At 33.1% G+C, this 18,119-nt stretch overlaps 1 protein-coding gene across 1 annotated transcript; it reads left to right on the forward strand.

The window, feature by feature from the left end:
* The first annotated feature begins 15,864 nt into the window (after positions 1-15,864).
* On the forward strand, positions 15,865-17,945 carry LOC145323637 (uncharacterized). The gene is made up of 4 exons (XM_080166039.1): positions 15,865-15,947; positions 16,250-16,627; positions 16,906-17,064; positions 17,472-17,945. Exons 1-4 carry the CDS (start codon positions 15,942-15,944, stop codon positions 17,754-17,756), a joined length of 828 nt encoding a protein of 275 aa, XP_080022165.1. The 5' UTR covers positions 15,865-15,941; the 3' UTR covers positions 17,757-17,945.
* Positions 17,946-18,119: the final 174 nt, after the last annotated feature.

Genomic DNA, 18,119 nt, shown 5'->3' on the forward strand with positions numbered 1-18,119 from the left:
CTGCCAAGTACAGCTGCCGCCGCCGAAATTTATATTTGGGATTTCTAATATTATCCTATTATATAAAGTAGTAAGCGTTTTTTGTCTGTCCTGAAGGATCTCGCTAACTGCTAAACCGATATTGTTCTCCTTTACTGTGAAGCTTCTTATAGGTCCTGGGAAGGTTTTGAACTATTTTTATAGAGGGTTTCTTTACCCCCCTACCCCCAAAAATATTTTTTAACTCTTTTTAAACGCAAATTTAAAATGGGATAAGGTCGACTTTTCCCCCTCCTACCAGTGCCCCTAGAGGCTTCTAGGGGTGTAGCCGCTAGTATATACATAAAGGTAAACATTTTCTGAAAAAAATTACAGCTTTTTGAAATTTCTAAGTAAAAACGGCCCTAAAAAAAACAAGGTTGTTCAATAAAAAAGTAAAAATTACTTTGATCCACTTATTGTCGGAAATTTAATATCAAACAGGGGACTTGCACAAAAATTTCTAGCCGTCTAGCTCTAGTAGAAACCGAGATAACAGAGTGAACGTTCAATCCCCCCCCCCCTCCCCTCGACCTATTAAGGTCAATAAAGGGGACCAACCGATAAAGGTAAAACATAGAGTAAATTCGCTACTAAAAATAAACTGTAAAGTCATCCTAGAATTAATCAAAATTTTTACTTAGTTTCTTGCGAAGAAATCTGCGATACCGTCGCTAATTCTTAAAATTATTATCTATGCTTTTGTCATACAAAATTTAATTCTTTAATAATTTGTATTAAATTTAAATATGGAATGTAAATATCATAAGTAGAAATTATTTGTTTCTATCAATGCGTTGCAAAATTTTAAGTTCGCCAAATTTAAGATATGTCAGAGAGCCAGACCCACCATTTTAGAAGTCACCAATTTGATAATGTATTAATATTTAGTAGTAAAAATGCGCGCGAAGCGCGCCAAAAATTTTTTTTGTTAGGGATTTTTTATTTTGGGGGGGGGTATTTCGCCCCCTAAAATTGTTTGGGGGGGGGGGTAAATACCCCCTCCTAAATGGTTGGGGGCACCCCCAAGGAAGGGGTAAATTTTAAATGGGAGGGGTAAAATGAAAAATATTTTGGGGGCACCCCCAAATTCGTTTGGGGGGGGTAATCACCCCTATACCCCCCCCCCCCTTGGACGTCTATGTCCACCAAAATTTTTGTTGGTAATTCATAACAGAAAAAAAAAGTTTTAAATCAATATATTATTACCATTTGTCCAAATTCCTCTCCCTTCTTCTAGTTTCATAGATTTAGATAAATATTATAAGAGTAAGGACAAGTATGCCCATAAGGAGCCAGCAATAACTGAAATTAGCATTATTTTAAACATCATTGACTGATAAAAGTTATAGTTATAGTTATAAAAATAAATAATTTTAAAAGAATTAATAACGCTATTTTAAAAGGTTTAAAATTTTAATGTTTTTGTATAATTCTTGTCACTTTCCCCATATTCTATATTTATCTACCTTTCTTTAATCATTTATATTTATCCTTTCTTGTTTATTATAGTATCTCTTTTTTCTAATCTTCATTCTCTCAATGTATTTTTTATTTCTATTTATTTATTTCTATATCTAGATTCATCTATCAACTAGATATATATGTACCTATCAATCTATCTATCTCTTTCGTATTAAACCAGTATTTCGTTTAATGAGTTTTTTAATGGGTTATAAAATAAATTTTTTACTTTCATAAGTCATTTTATCTCTATTTATATATCTCGTTAAACTTAGAAATATATGTTGACATAGTAATTTATGTCGACATTGCGGCATTAAATTATTATATACAAGTAACAGGATGTATGTCTGTCTGTGTGTATGTTCTTAAGGATCTCATCAACCACTTGACCGATTCTCCTTTTTTTACAGTGATGTTTCTTGTTAGTCCATGGAAGGTTTATTACTGTTTTAAAGTGGTTAACCTCCAATTTTTTTCTACTTTTTCCTTCTATAACTTAACTGCAAAGTGGTGGGTCTACAAGTCCCCCTCCACCCCTCCATCAAGTGACTGACATATCGACATACTATAATGTGAGATATAATTTACTTAATGCCGGCCCCAAAGTTTAACAGGATATTTACAGTTTTGGACATTGCAAATTATAGTTATCAGTAATTTAATTACTACTTTGTTCTGCTATTAATGGCTGCGCCAAACCCTCAAATCGTTTCGCCATTGTTGGGGCATTCTTTAACTTCTTTATATTTATTGGAATTATATTAGCTATTATTGGTGATTTCCCTGAAAATACCTATCGTGCACTGACTCCTCCCTCCCCACCTTATTATTGAAATAAATTGTAAATAAAGGTTGTAGTTTTTTCTTATATTTTCGATACAGGGCTACCTAGTACCTACTATATCCTAACCTAACCTGACCAAAAGTAATTAAAAGATAAAACAACTGCCTACCTCCCCATTATTTTCAATTGATGAAAAATAAGGGGAGGGGGGTTTCTGTGATCGACAAGTCGTTTTGAGATAAATTACCGAAGTATCCGATTAAACTGAGGGATCCCCAATTATGATACACAAAATTAACCTTTCTGTAGGTTACACTCAGTGGTTGAAACACTTGGACATTCAACTAAATGAACCAACCAATCAAAATTCAATAAAAGTCCCTGTGGTTGTTATGCCAACGAATAAGAAAACGTTACTATAAAACTTTGGGGACTAGTAATAAACAGCCTAATGTCCCCTGCCTCCATGGGTTACACTTTAATGGTGGTATGTAAAGTAAACAATAAAAAAAAATATTGTAATAAAAGCACATAAAAATTAGTTATTTGTTTATCTAGCAGACAATAATTGGTTTCGTTATCATAATAAAAAGATCATTTATTCAATATTGATACTTAAAATAAACATAAAAAAGGATAATTATTTACATGTGGATCATTCCAAAACTATCACTATTTAAGAAGATCAGTAAACTGTTAAACAGCACTTAAAGTTGATTAAAAAATAGAAACTTAGGGCCAAAGCCTAACTTAGATTAAAAGGAATATGTAACACTTTGGAAACCCCTAGCCCCTAAGCTAACGTAAAAATTTACCATTGCGGTTTATACCGACCATATCTTCAAATCTATGGACGGACGGACTTACATACTTATGTACAAATCCTGGTTATATAGTAGCTTCGCTATGAAATAAACTGTAGCAGACCCAACTCTAGACGTATAAACAAATTAGATATTAGTTTTAAAAACCTCAATCGATGATTTTTATGATGTAAACCACTACATTATTATTATTATTATATTGGTCGAGTTTAATAAGAAATAATGCATAATTTAATGTTGTACAAAATTGATAATTATTAGCGTTTGTAATTTAAAAAAATATATTTTACTGATTGTTAAAAACTAAGGTCTACACAAACAATTTTTGTACCTATGTCGTTAAATTGCCAGTGATATTGTTTCTTGTTTTCCTAGGAATCCTTGTTCTTTTAATTAAAAGCGGCTTTTTAGCTTTCTTTACTGTGATCTGAAGCTAAATCACTTTACAAACAATTAATATAAGAAAATAGACATGGTTAACATAGACGTCCAAGGGGGGGGGGGGGGTGTTTTGTAGATTTTAGGATGTTCTGAGTAAAATTGAACATAAAACTTTCTTTCTTTTATAATTATATCATTTCGTCTGCAAAGGGCAAAATTAAAACATTTACATAAAACTTTTTATTTCTAGCTTAAAATATGTAAAATTAGTACAGAAATTACGTTGCTAATTATACAAAAACCAATAATAAATAGATAAATAAATGTGCTGTACACATTTGTTTACAAATTGAACCAGTTCTAGTCTGAAACATTTACTATAAAAGCATAGAGCATTCGGATTAGAATTGTAGTCTGAACAGTAAAGCCCTAGTAGTAACACTAGGCACAATCCCTCAGCTACCAAGTTCAAAAGCTTGGTCAGGTAAGTCCTTTCATAATAAAGGCGTGGAAACCAGCTTTATTTATTGTATATTTATTACTTATTATCTTGTTCATAGAGTATTTAAGTGGTAGATCTAATTAAACTTTATTTTATCTTGCTGCTTTAATTGATAAAGTATTTAAGTTATTTCGTTAAAGCTTAGATTCTTTATTCATTAGTAGCTTTAAGAACCAACCCCTTTTATATTTTTATGGTTGGGTATATCAAATGTAGTAGTTGATATACCTAATCTATGTTTTTAATGTTAGATGTTTAGATTTTTGACAGCATTAGAAGATTCAACTGATGATTTGTTAATTTCTATATTCTACCTTTCAGCCTGGATAGCTCAATGTTTGGTAAGATATTATAACTAATTTTTATTTTCTTTTACTTTTTTATTCCTACTATTTGACCTTAACTCTTTTTAATGCATATTATCAATCTTGTTTAATTCAAGGTCTTCAGCCCAGAATAGAAAAGTTTGATCATATTGTAGTTTAATTTTAGTCAAATAGTAGTAAAGTCAAGTTAATTTCATGCAATTTAGGTTTATATTTTATTTTATTTCAGTAAAACCATGTGTTAAGCTACATGAGATACCAGCTGATATTTATTATATTATTTTATGTTATTGTAATTATTTATACTTGTGAAATACAAGATTTAAATGTAAAACCGCTCTTATTTGATGTAAGAATTAATAACTAGAAATTTAAATTGTTGACTGAAAATCTAAGGGTTACCAGGTCTCAAAAATCACAAAACAGGGGGGGGGTAATGGGGCGTTTTTTTTTTCATTTTACCACCCCCATTTAAAATTTACCCCTACCCTGGGGGTGCCGTAGGCACCCCCAACCATTTAGGAGGGGGTATTTACCCCCCCCCTAAAAATTTTGGGGTGGTAAATACCCCCCCAAAATAAAAATCTCGATTAAAAAAATTTTTGCGCGCTTCGCGCGCATTTTTTATACTATATATTTCATAAAATTTTAATTACCCCCCCCCAAAAATTTTACCCCGGGGGTAAATTTTAGGGGGGGGAAACTAAATTTACCCCTGCCAACAGATTTCAGGGGGGGTAATTACATCCCCCAAAGCAAATTTTACCCCCAGGGTAAAAAAAATTTGCGGCGATTTTACCCCCCCCAAAAAAAAGCTTGGACGCCCCTGATGGTTAAAGTTGTATTATTAATTTAGCTTTGCCTTTTTAGAGTAAAACTTTAAAAAAAACGATGCCTCCCTAATACATTTCAAACTATTCTAAACTTCTACCAAATCCTTGTATAAAAATAACAGGATGTCTGTCTCAGTGACATAGTTCTCCTTTATAGTAAAGTTTCTAGGTAAGGTTAACTATTTTGGGAGAGGGTACCTCCATATTCCAAAAAGAAAATAACTAACTTACTTTTTCTATTTCAAACTTAAATGAAAAGTGTATGATCGACTTAACTTCTACCAACCAACCCTCAAGAGGCCTCTAGGGGCGTAGCCGCTACTAATGTATAATCAATGGATACTCTATAATTAAGGCTAAAATAGAATATTCTACTGCTATTTCAAAAAGACATGATTAAGACAAAGAATTTAGAGCATAATCATTTTTTGTTTGTCTTGGTTTTTAAGTGATTTTTAGCAAACTTTTTTAAAGTTTTGCTTTTATTGTTGTAGTCATGCTTGTTAGTGCTTCAAAATGAATAAAGAAAACAATGGTTAATGAAAGTATTAAAGCAAAAACATCAAGAACAATTATCATCATTAGCAGCGAAGCAATAAAAAGCTAAAAATGATACTTATGGAAAGAGAACATTGAAATATATTATGCTATAAGAGAGGAAACTTTACTTTGGTATACTTTATTGCCTTAAAGATCATTCATTCACGTAAAGACAGGCCCTAGTTATAGAGTGGCTGCGCTTCTTAAAATAACTAATGAACTTTGTTAAATGTGTATTAATAGATAATATCTAGAACCTCTACCGTTAAACCCTTATGTCTGACAACAGTAGATCTAATAATTGTAATGTTTAATGGATGATTACAAATATTTTTTTTCTTAAAATATTTAAAATGAGATATAGATGATATTGTATTTGTCTCTGTAGTAACTATTCTGTCCGTTTATAACCGGGATAGCCTATAGAGGAAGGAATATACCATTAGGTCTCTCTAAACTAAATCTTACTTATAAGTTGCAGGATTGCCGGGCAAACATTCTACAGACTGCCACTCGATCTTTGATTACGAAGCTTTACAAAGTGTCTCAAAAAATCAGCCGTGTACGTCATAAAAATGAGGGGTTATCCATCTTTTTTTGGGGGGGATTTCCTTTCACACTTCCCCTCTCATCCCTCATTTTCATGACGTCACACGGCTTATCTTTTAGACACTTTGCAAAGCTTCTTTGATTGCATTACCTCTACAGGAAGTGTATTGAGTTGTGCCTGTTCTGTTCCAAGACAATAAAGGTACTAAGAAAGAGAGGGAATGTCTGATTGAGCCAATAGGAGAATCGCATCGGAATTTACATTGGATCTCATTGGTTGAAATTATGTACACATTTTCCTACGAAGGCATGTTTTTTTTCATTTCATACATACATAAAAGTCAGCTGTTAACAGTATATTTTCTTAGTAGAAAGCTTTGCGGAATCAGAATTAATTGCCCAAAAATTTCGTTTACAATTTGAAAGCTTGAAACAAAGTTGGATTCTTAAAAAAAAAGTTAGGCTGGCAACTCGCTGGTGAGGCAAAATTATTTTTGTGAAAAATCCTCCAAAATCGAATAAAAAAATTTACAAAAATGAAATAAAATCTTAAGAGGGTTATTAACATATGATTTTGTTTAATTTTTGTAGATTTTTAATGTGCTTTTGGATGATTTTTCACAAAAATAATTTTGCCTCACTATCGAATAGCGAGTCTATCATTTTTTAAGAATCCACATCAGCTTGAGTCGAAAGTAAACAATACTTTTGTCTGCTAGGAATGTTCTCTCTTAGATTTGACGAAAAAAGGGTTCAGAATATTCTTCTACTCTTCTATTTCTATTTCCAAGACAATACCCCCTACTCTTACAATTTACACCTCGTTTCTGATACGAGAGCAGCAGAAATTATTAATAAAACACTGTATCCAATTTTATTAGTATTAATATTTGTATGACAGTACATGATAGTTTACTTTAAACCACTACCACCCAGCTCTTGGGAAAATATATAATTTGGTAAAGCAATTAGAAAATTCGGAGGCTATTATTTTTGTAATCATCAGAACAAGTAAAATTAAGTTTATTTAAAAATTGAAATATTTTTTATTAGTAAGGAGGGACACTTTCTTCTCCATCCCAAATACAAGCAATAATTGATATCAAAGCAGGGGCGTCCAAGCTTTTTTATTTGGGGGGGGGTAAAAAATTTGTAAGGGGGGGGGGTAAAATGGCGAAGCGCGCCGCAAATCTTTTTTACCCCTTCCAAAATTTTTACCCCGGGGGTAAAATTTGCTGGGGGGGGGGGGTAATTACCCCCCCTGAAATCTGTTGACAGAGGTAAATTTTTTTTACCCCCCCAAAAAAATTTGACCCCGGGGTAAAATTTTTTGGGGGGGTAATTTAATAATTAAAAAGGTACCTACCTAATTATGATATATTTAGTATTAAAAATGCGCGCGAAGCGCAAAAATTTTTTTTTTGTTGGGGACTATTTTTTTTTTGGGGGGGGGGTATTTCCCCCCAAAAAAATGGTTTCGGGGGGGTAAATACCCCCTCCTACATGGTTGGGGGTGCCTACGGCACCCCCATGGTAGGGGTAAATTTAAAATTGGGGGGATAAAATGTAAAAAAAACACCCCTAAATTCATTTGAGGAAGGGATAACACCACTTTACCCCCTCCCCCCTTGGACGTCTTTGTACCAAAGGCAAATTTTTTTATTAGAAGAAGTTTTTCCTTAACTTTAAAGCCGCTTGGTGGGTGTGGCTGGAGTTTAGGGTGGCTGCTGCTGAGAATGCCTGAGGCGGAGTGAGGATGTCGTAAAGAAGGCGGATTGAGTGTGCTTGTGGCTTATGCTGCGGCAGATTTGAAACATCGTGTTTGTGGCTAAGCCTTACTTGGTGGCTTAGAAAGCAGCGCGGCTGACAATAAGACTTATTGGGGAGCTAACAACGGCGCGCAGCTGAGTTGTGGATGAGATTGCCGAGCCCTTGTCCTTGCTATATATATTTTTTAAAAGTTATAGTTATAAAGTAATCGGTAACTAAAAATTCTACAATGGGGAGACTAGGTTTTAAGAAATATTGATTTTAAGGTGTAATTTTATTTGTGACTTATTTACAACTAAAAAATGTACTCTTCTAAAATTGTGACCAAAATCACTTAAAAGTAGTTTTAATTGCTAAAATCTAACTGAACCATATTTATGTTTTTAAAAGTGTTAATGTTTTTATTTTGTACTGTTCACCATTATTAATTATAGTCTTCACTTTTATGGCAAATAGGAACGATAACAATTAAAATTGCGTAGCCAAACTAGTTAAATCACCCCTTTTATCACATTACCCTTTCTTCTATTATGGCTTCGAAACCGATTAATATCCACTGGTCTAGAACCTGTTCTCAGCCATACTGAAATATCATGTATAGCAACGCATTACAGACAATATTAAATTTAAATTCATAAAAATAAAACCAGTTTTGTTAGCCCGGGCATTAGCCCCCTTGGGACTAACGAAACTTGTTTAAAACTTAAAATTTTTCATTTTAATATCCTCGGAAAGCTGTTTATAATTCGATGCAAAATTACGATTGTCATAATGCAATTAATGATTTAAAGAGATGCTCAACTATTCTATAAATCTGTCAAAATTCGCCTGAAACATGGGAAAAAATAAAAAGCAGATGACGGTCTATATTAATATAATTTAGTATAGTCATTCTATTCGGCAAGCGGACCATATGAACCCCCCCCCCCCCCCCACCACCACGAATTCATCCTAAATCTTTCAGACGACCATCTTTTTGATTGCACATTCACAACCCTTCTCTGAAAGACATAACTCTTCATGCTAATGAGTTTGCTTGTTCTAGGCTAATGGACTATCTCTTTTTTACTGATTACTATAATTAATCTGACATGACTTAGTCATCTGGAAGTTTAACTATGCATGATAAAGGGTTACGCCTGCTTATCTTCAATGTCTTTTTAATGACGCAATTTGGGCCGATTATCGAACCTCTTACCACCCTGGCAACGAGAGGAGACCTAATAAAGCCGGCCTGGCTATTTCAACAATCTATTCTACAAAAAAAATCACGAAACCTTTGAAAGTAAGGTGGGGGTATATCTTGTAACTGAAGAGGGGTGAGTAAGAAGGGGAGGAAAAGGGAAAGGGGGTTGTGGGGAATTTTTCCTTTAGAATTGTTTGTCAGAATCACATTCTCTTTTCCCTGAATAAAAGAGAACACAACTTTTTACATGGGACTAAGAGCATCTGAAATATGTGTTTTGAACTAAAAATTTGGATGTAGAAGGGAGCAGGGTTTAGTGTTGTTGTTAAATGGATTTGCCTGAAATGTTAATTTCAGTGCAAAAAGTACTTATAAATTGCAATAATATTGCACTCATTTATTTATTAACCTTCAGAATGTGTCTTTTTTTTACAAACACAGACCTCTTTACTCTCTTTTTTAAAAAGTAAAAAACCCCATAATTTTTTGTAAAAAGACTTCTCTGCAACTTCAAGTAATAGTAATTTTTGTAAAAAATTTTAATAAACATCTTTTAAGTACATTTTAACTGCATCTAAACTGCCTATAAAATATGATAGATCTATAGTTATAATAATAATGCATAAAAAAAGAAGAAAAAGAAAGAGTATTAAGATAAATTTATGAATCGAAGATTTTATGAGTTTTTTCAATTTTTAGATTTTATATATTTTACTAGTGGAGGCGCAACTAGCTTCTAGTGGCTCTGTTTCCGAAATAGCCCATGTCCAGACTTTTTTTCTTAAAAGTAAAATAGCCTGAAAACATCCCAGGATCTATCAAAAAAACTAGACTGTAAAGGAGAAATAGACAAAAAAAGCTTACTACTTTATATAAAAGGATAAATTTTAATAAATAGCTGTGTACTTTTAATGGAAATATGTTCCTGGAATCAAACATTTCCGAAACACTTTGAACTTTGTAGAAAGCTTGTAGGGCCAAACGGCTGTACGTACATGTCAAGCTCTCACTTGGCGTAAATAAAGTCCTAAAATAATTTGGAATAAAAACATAATTGTTGATAAACTTGCGTAAATACAGACTAAGGCATGCTTAATACTTATATCTTTATGACTTGATTAAATCGATGCTTCGCTTTAAATATTGTACCTAGTTGTCCTAAGAATTATTGTTCCAAAATTCTTTGTCAGACTTGTACTAAATATTTTTTGTTTTTTTTCCGAATACTTATCACTGATTATAGTGGGCACTATATTAAAAAGTACTTTGATATATCTTTCTTTGTATGGTCGATTCTAGAAATGTCTAATATTTAAGTATCACAGTATATTTTAATTCCAAGCTGAAGCTAATATGCTAGTGTTATTTTACTGTTAGTGAATGACTTTGGTAACTATCTTTTTGTCTACTTCTTGGAGATAAAGCATATTTTCAGGGATAAAGCATTTTATTTTCTGTTGTTATTTTTTTACATATTTTGTTCTTTAGCATTTTTTTCTTGCTAAAATTAGCATTCGCGGATTTTTCAAGAAAAGCCCACTTTGACGCCGATTTCCGGCCTGAAGGATGTTGGCTATACAAAAATGGACATCAGATTTAGAATCTCCGACTCCAAATGATTTCATGTCTATTATCAGACGGTATGGATGGGTGTGGGGGGAGGGGGGACAACATTGAACTGTAAATTACAATTATATCCAAAGTTTTATCAACCCGTTTGTTCATCCAATGTCTTAAAAACTGCTGGGGCTATTATTAAGTCTTGATTGGTTAGTAAAAACTAGAAGTATCCAAACTTTATAAGTAATAAATTTTGTAATTCAGTGAATATCAATTTACCGTAAATTGTCCTATCCCTTAAGATCCCTGATTAGCATTACTACCCGACACCTTTATCTACAATCAAAAATCTTTTAATTTTTTAGTTATATGTTTATTATTTATGATCAATCCACCAACCAATCCTATCAAATAAAGTAGTAAGTTTTTTTTGTCTGTTGTGAAGAATCTTGCTAACCGATGAACCAATATGGTTCTCCTTTACAGTGCAGTGAGGCTTCTTACAGGTCCTGAGATGATTTTAACTATTACATTTTTGAAAATAAGTCTGGTTATGATTTTAGGCTATTTTTATGCCCTTCCTTATCCATTCAAATATAGAGCCCTTAGGGAGGCATCCGCTAGTAAAATATAAAATTTAAATAAAGTGGTTTTGAACTTTACTTTTCCCTTCCTCCCTGTAATCTTGTATGTATATACATGGTAACTGTGGCTTACTACTATTGTCCAAAAGCCCATTCAAATCTTTTGATTATCTTTTAGGGTTTTCTACATACGAATTTTAGAATATGAGTCACAGTGCCTTCGAAGGTGCTTTGACTTTTGTGTCAGAACCTAAATTGGGACATAGTGCATTTCATTACCCAAGGTTAGGTAACTTCATTTCACTTTTCAATAAAATCTAAAATGCAGCGGTTTTTGAGAAAATTAGATTTGAAAATTTCAAGAAAAATTTTCACCCACTAGGAGTTACCGCATAATCATGACAAGAAAAGCAAAGATTATTTATTTAAAATTTTGAACAACTTTGCTATTATAAAGTTCTTCATAAAACCATTCCTGAAGTGAGTTAATTAATGGTCATTTTTAGATTTGAAAATTTCAAGCTCAATTTTCACCCACTAGGAGTTACCGCATAATCATGACAAGAAAAGCAAAGATTATTTATTTAAAATTTTGAACAACTTTGCTATTATAAAGTTCTTCATAAAACCATTCCTGAAGTGAGTTAATTAATGGTCATTTTTATCAATTGCTTTGCTAAGGTCACGGGAATTCAGCCTTAAATAAATCATATATAGAGATGTTTTATGACAGACTTTATAAAAAACAAAGTTGTTCAAAATTTTAAATAAATAATCTTTGCTTTTCTTGTCATGATTATGTGGTAACTCCTAGTGGGTGAAATTTGATCTTGAAATTTTCAAATCTAATTTTCTCAAAAACCGCTGCATTTTAGATTTTATTGAAAAGTGAAATGAAGTTACCTAACCTAGGGTAATGAAATACACTATGTCCCAATTTAGGTTCTGACACAAAAGTCAAAGCACCTTCATTTGCACTGTGGAGTACAATGTAAAAGTAGTGTGAAGTTATCTTTTAGGGTTTTCTACATACGAATTTTAGAATATGAGTACAATGTAAAAGTAGTGTGTAGTTTTCGTCAACGTTGATATTTATTGTGTCTTCCATACTTTTTTAAAAACGAAGCTTTTCTATAATTAGGGTCGGTCTGACCGTCCGTACGCCTGGAACGGATAGCTTTTTTCATTAATTTAAGCATGTTAGAATTGTCCTATCGATTTTAAACTTTGCATGGTGATTCTTGTAGTAGTTAGGTACGATTTAGAAAGCTTAGCAACTCTATAATCTTTGCCAGAATGTCCGTACGTCCATTTTAAACATGTTGATTTTTAACTTTTTTAACAACAAATTTGTATGTGATAGAATTAATTTAATTTAATTTAAGCAAATTTAATTAAAAGTTTGATTCGACATTTATACATTTATGTTTTGAAGAAAATAAGGCAGTGCAATTTCAGCGTAACAACTTTCATTTGGATTGACGGTCGGTTTTTTGAACATCTAAATTCTGAGATCAAAAATGTATAAAAGTTTTAAACTTTAAGAATTTGGGTGCCACACATTGATATGATCAACTCCTTTACATTTTTGTTCATACAAAATAAAGAATTTTTTATTCAATGGTTCACTCGTTTCATAGTGATTTGGATGCAGAATTGCCTAACAAAATTATGTTAATCTAATTTTACTTTACGCAGTCAAAAAATGCTAAAAATAGTTTTAAAAAAACTGAAAAACCCAAACAGTAAATGAAGCCCTTATAATATATCATGTAACTACTTATAGACCAAGGATAAGCTTCCATAAAAAGCAAAACTTAAAGAGAGCAACTTATACATAAAACTATATTTCTAAATAGTATCAAAAAAGCAAGATTGGATTATGCTTCGCTACTTATATATATTGTACATACTTTTCCTCGTATTCATAAAATTATTTTGTTTATTTTGCTAAAAGTAAAGTTTTAGGTAGATTGTAAAATCACTCCTTAGATTGATAAAATCTTTCTATACATAACCAACACCTAAGCGAAAATACTTTACAGTAAAAATGCTTAAATTTATTTTTCTAAGAAAAAGATATTTTGTGGTATACAAAAAGTATTTTAATGATAAGTAAATATGCTTGGGATATTCCTACATTTTGTGTTTTTAGTTAAATCTAAACTTTTAACTATGCTAAAAAAATAAGCAAATATTTTATGGTTTTTAACAAACACTTCTTCAAAAAACAAGCTGCTCTAAAACCTCATAGACAATGTTGGATTAAACAAGGGTATTTTTTTCATAACAATGCAGCTCCAACCAATAAGCAACACTATTTATAGAAACAAAACAGTAGACTGAAATAGTGAAATATTCTTTAAAATCATAATTCATCAGTAAATCAAAAGGCAATTTGTGAATGTGTCTTTCTTTGTCGGGTTTATGCACTTTGCAATGCATAAACAAAGATAAGACTTGTTTATAGAGTAGCGCTAATAAAAGTTGTTTTTCTTTGATAATTTTCTAATACATATAAGATATAATGTCTAGGAGAGGGGGGGGGGGGGGGCATGATATAGCCTAAAACCAGCCTAAGACTAAGATTCAAAAACAAAATAGCCTAAAAACTATGTAAAGCTTCTCTAAAATGCATAATCGGTTCAATAGTTAGCAAGTTTTTAACGGACAAACACCTTACTACTTTGTGTCGGATAAAAATAAGATAAGATCATAATTAAGATTTAAAACTAGCAACTTTAAAATTGCAACTCCTCAATAACAAAAATATCACACGTCTGGCATTTAAAATGATTGAATCATCAAACTTTTTTCAAACCTTGTAATTGAAGTAATGGCTTAAAATTATTTTAAGGCATAAATATGAGATGTAAAAAAATCATTCTTTTATTTTTAAAAACTATAACTTAAAACGGAATGAAATGCTTTTCGCTTTCATGTATGTTGTTCTTTAGTTTTATTTTTGATGAGCAGCTATCTAAAGGCCTCAATCTCAGTTTTAAAATGTAAAGGGAAAACATTATTTTTTGAGGGGGTTATTTTCATTACAGGGTTTGGGAGTGAGGGTGTCCTCACCCAAAACAGTTACAGATTTTGTTCGACCTCTAAAAAGATTTCATGTAAAGGATAGCCATATCTTTCCAGCAGTTAGCGAGATCATTCGCTACAGTTGGACAGATAGACTAGACATCTTCTTACTAATAATTGAATTTAAGACTTCTACTGTTATTTTCTTGAGTTTTTACGCATTAAATTGTTGTTATACTCCTTTGGAACGTTGGTTACTGTTTTATCTTTTAATTATTCTACCTTCAGATTAATTGAATGATAATTCAAATTAATTGCTAATATTTTTAGACGCGCAACTTTTCTACATTAGAGTTTTTTTATCGTCTTATATTTTTTAAACTTATTGTAATAAGTATTTTTCAGCAGGGATATAAAGGGATAAAACAATGGACGATAAATTGATGTACATCCCCAATAATGATAAACAAAATTACCCTCTATGTAGATTTAATAAATGGTTGAAGTTTGAACACTTTAAGCTTGAAACCGGTCAATCAAAAATTAAATAAAATTACCAAATTGTTTTGAGCTAATTAAATATCGTGTTAAGACTTTGGGCACCAGTATAAATTACAGTCCAATGGCACCCTCCTCCCTGATTTTGCAGCCTTTTAAATTAATTATGAATGTTGTCATTCTTGTTTGTCTATTCTATGTCGCTTTTTTTTTCATGAAGTAATCATATTTTTGTGAATATGATATTGGAAGGGGGGGGGGGGGAGGGCGAAATTGTATAACACCCTTATAGAAAATTAATGTGAATTGTGAAAGAGATAGTCTAAGCTTTAATAGTGAATATAATACAAAGTTTTTTATTAAAGATTTTTTAGGACTCGTTAGCCGCGCTTTAGCCACCAGTAAGCTTACGCGTGGCTGCCGAGAGCTGATTTTTTCCATTAAAATTTCATTTTCTTTCTTTCTAAAATTGAAATACCTAAAAAATCAAATTGAATCCTAGAGAATTTAATCATACTAAACCTAAACTCAGTGGGCATTTTGAGGGTTATAAAGAATTGCAACATAAATAATGCAGCCTCAGAATTACTCTTTATGGACCCTTAACTATGTAGACTATTAATCATAACAAGGATGATAACATACATAAAAGTTATGCTTAAAAATTGGAAAACATGAACATTAACAATATAGAGTAACAACAATTTTAAACAAAATGTTAATTAAATGTATAAACTAAAATCTAATTTAATTTTTCTTAAAAAGGCTTAAATTTACAATGTTTGAAATCATTTTCATGCCAATATATACTTTAATAGCCTTTAGTTGTGGACGTACGGACACCACCAAAATGTAGCGAAGCTTTGCTCTCTACAACCCCTTCTTTTCTACTCCTCTTGCATTCAAATTATTATACGCCCAAAAAAGTTTTACACAGAGTGGCGTGACAGTACATCAAGAAATGCGGGAACGCTAGTGGCGTCTGTGTGTGTGGCGCTTACGCTAGGCGCCACTAAGCGCCATAGAGTATAAATATCCGTAGCAACTATTGTAAAGTATCAATCTTGTTTAGACCATCAATTAATAAACATGCAGGTATTACAACTACAACAGCAAAAATTCTACTATTTTAGTATTGTGAAAATTTTAATTTTTTCGTGAAAAAGTGATTTTCTAATTTTATCATTAGTTATAAACAATGAGATTTAGTTTTACACTTCTTCAATGAATATCATTTTGTAATTTTCTCATAAATTTATTAATCAATTAAACAAACATTATGACGTACAGAGGTTTGATATGGACAAACTCAAAAAAAAAACAATTTACATATAATGTTTTTACTTTTTAAGTTTTTACACCAATTTCACAAAAATTAAGATTCATTATTGTTTCAGGTGCTGGCTCTCTTCGCCCTCATTCCCCTGGCCGCCGCCGTGCCCGCCTCCCCCTACCACCCCGCCCCGGCCTACGGCCACGCTCCCGCCTACCACCAGCCCGCCACATACTTCCATCCCGCCCCCTCTTACGGCTACGAGCACCCCAAGCACAACTGCTCCGTCCAGGATGTTGTTGAGGCCGCCGAAGTGTGCACCCCCGCCCTCGCCACCGAGTGCGCCCCCGTCGAGCTTGCCAGGAAGAATGTCGTCGACAAGGAGCAGTGCTACCCCGTGACCAGGACTGTCTGCACTGAGTCCATTGAGGAGATCGACAACGAGGTGTGCACCTACACCAACCAGCCCAAGACTGAGACCACCACCGCTAAGACCGTTGAGGTAAGTACATTCACCTAAATAGATTAATAGAAGATTTATAAGTCTCCCCCCCCCCCCACACTCAATTAGATGTCTTCAACAAATAAGGGTTGTAGATTCAGGTTAAACTCAATTTTTCTGCCATTGTCCTCTCCCCAGTCATAAAAGACACGCAAAGAGGATAAATACATACATTTTTTGTCTATTTGTATTAGGATTACAATTAAGGAGAATTGGGAACTAAAAATATTTATCAATGCATTGATCTTGCACTAAACTAACTATTGTTATTTTTTTAGGTTAGCTTCAAGAAGGAGTGCAAGACCCAGATGGTTACTGTGTGCCAGCCCGCTGCCTACGGATATGGTCACGGTTATGGCCACAACTACTGCAAGGAGGTCGCCCAGGAGACTTGCTACAACGTTCCCGTCCTCACCGTTGTTGAACCCGAAGTCCAGGTAATTCATCATACGATTAGGTCTCAGTAATGATGAGATATTTTTAGGGGGTATTATATCCACAAAATCAACAAATACAATAATGAATTGTTTTAGCATTGGTTATTGTTGGAAATAATTTTTTCCTACACTTTTATGATAATTTCTGTTCACCCTTCTGCCAACAATTCATCCCCTTTCTGGCACTGCACTGGCCCAAATCATATAGTTTCTTAGGCTAGCCTAGAAGTTAGGGTTGGATTTTTCTTTAAGTATATGTAAAACCAAGGAAACCCTAACTCGCATATAATTTAACAACATTTACTAATTAATAACAATTTAATTAAGACAACCCTTAATTTTAAAAAGTTTCAAGAATTCCAGTTTAATTTTAAAACCTTTCTTATCAATATAATTTATCGGTTTAGGTTGTGTACCCCGAGCCCATCAAGACCTGTGTGAACAAGCCCATCCAGCTCCCCAGAATCGCCTGCGAGGACCTCACCGAGGAGAAGTGCATCACCGTCCCCGAGATCGAGCCCGTGACCGAGTCTGTCGACAAATGCGTGACTGGTCTGACCGCTCCCGCCTGCCAGGCCGTCGAGCTGACCCTCCCCAAGCAGGTCTGCGTCGAGCTGATCTACGGCCATGCCGAGGACCAAGCCCCAAGAGAGAAGGTTGAGGCCAAGGAACCCTACAACTCCGAGGCTTAAGTAACCCATCTGACGCTAACATCCCACCCTTCACCCCTCCCCCCTCAACAAAACGGCTTAAACAAGAACGAGAATAAACAAAGAATCAGAATGGAAATTTTGAAAAGAAAATGCCCTGATGATGTCATAACATGATAACTTATTTATTTATTTATTTTCGATATTGAAATAAAGATTGAAACCATTTAATCATTTGTTTTAAAATCTATGTTAGAAAGTACACATCTTGTGTAGTAAAACTCTATAATTACGTCTCAAAATATACCTATGCTTATATCTAGTGGCTTTAAAGTTAATGTTCGTTATCCTATTTATTGAACTCTTACACTAACATTTATGAACAATGGCATCCTTGTTTGACTT

Source organism: Acartia tonsa, chromosome 7 (assembly GCF_053477335.1).
Source record: "Acartia tonsa isolate MP-2025a chromosome 7, ASM5347733v1, whole genome shotgun sequence".
NCBI classification, from domain to species: domain Eukaryota; kingdom Metazoa; phylum Arthropoda; class Copepoda; order Calanoida; family Acartiidae; genus Acartia; species Acartia tonsa.

Coding starts and splice junctions, on each gene's coding strand:
- LOC145323637 (XM_080166039.1), top strand. Junction 16,628..16,905: donor CCACCGCTAAGACCGTTGAG/GTAAGTACATTC, acceptor TTATTTTTTTAG/GTTAGCTTCAAGAAGGAGTG. Junction 17,065..17,471: donor TTGTTGAACCCGAAGTCCAG/GTAATTCATCAT, acceptor TTATCGGTTTAG/GTTGTGTACCCCGAGCCCAT.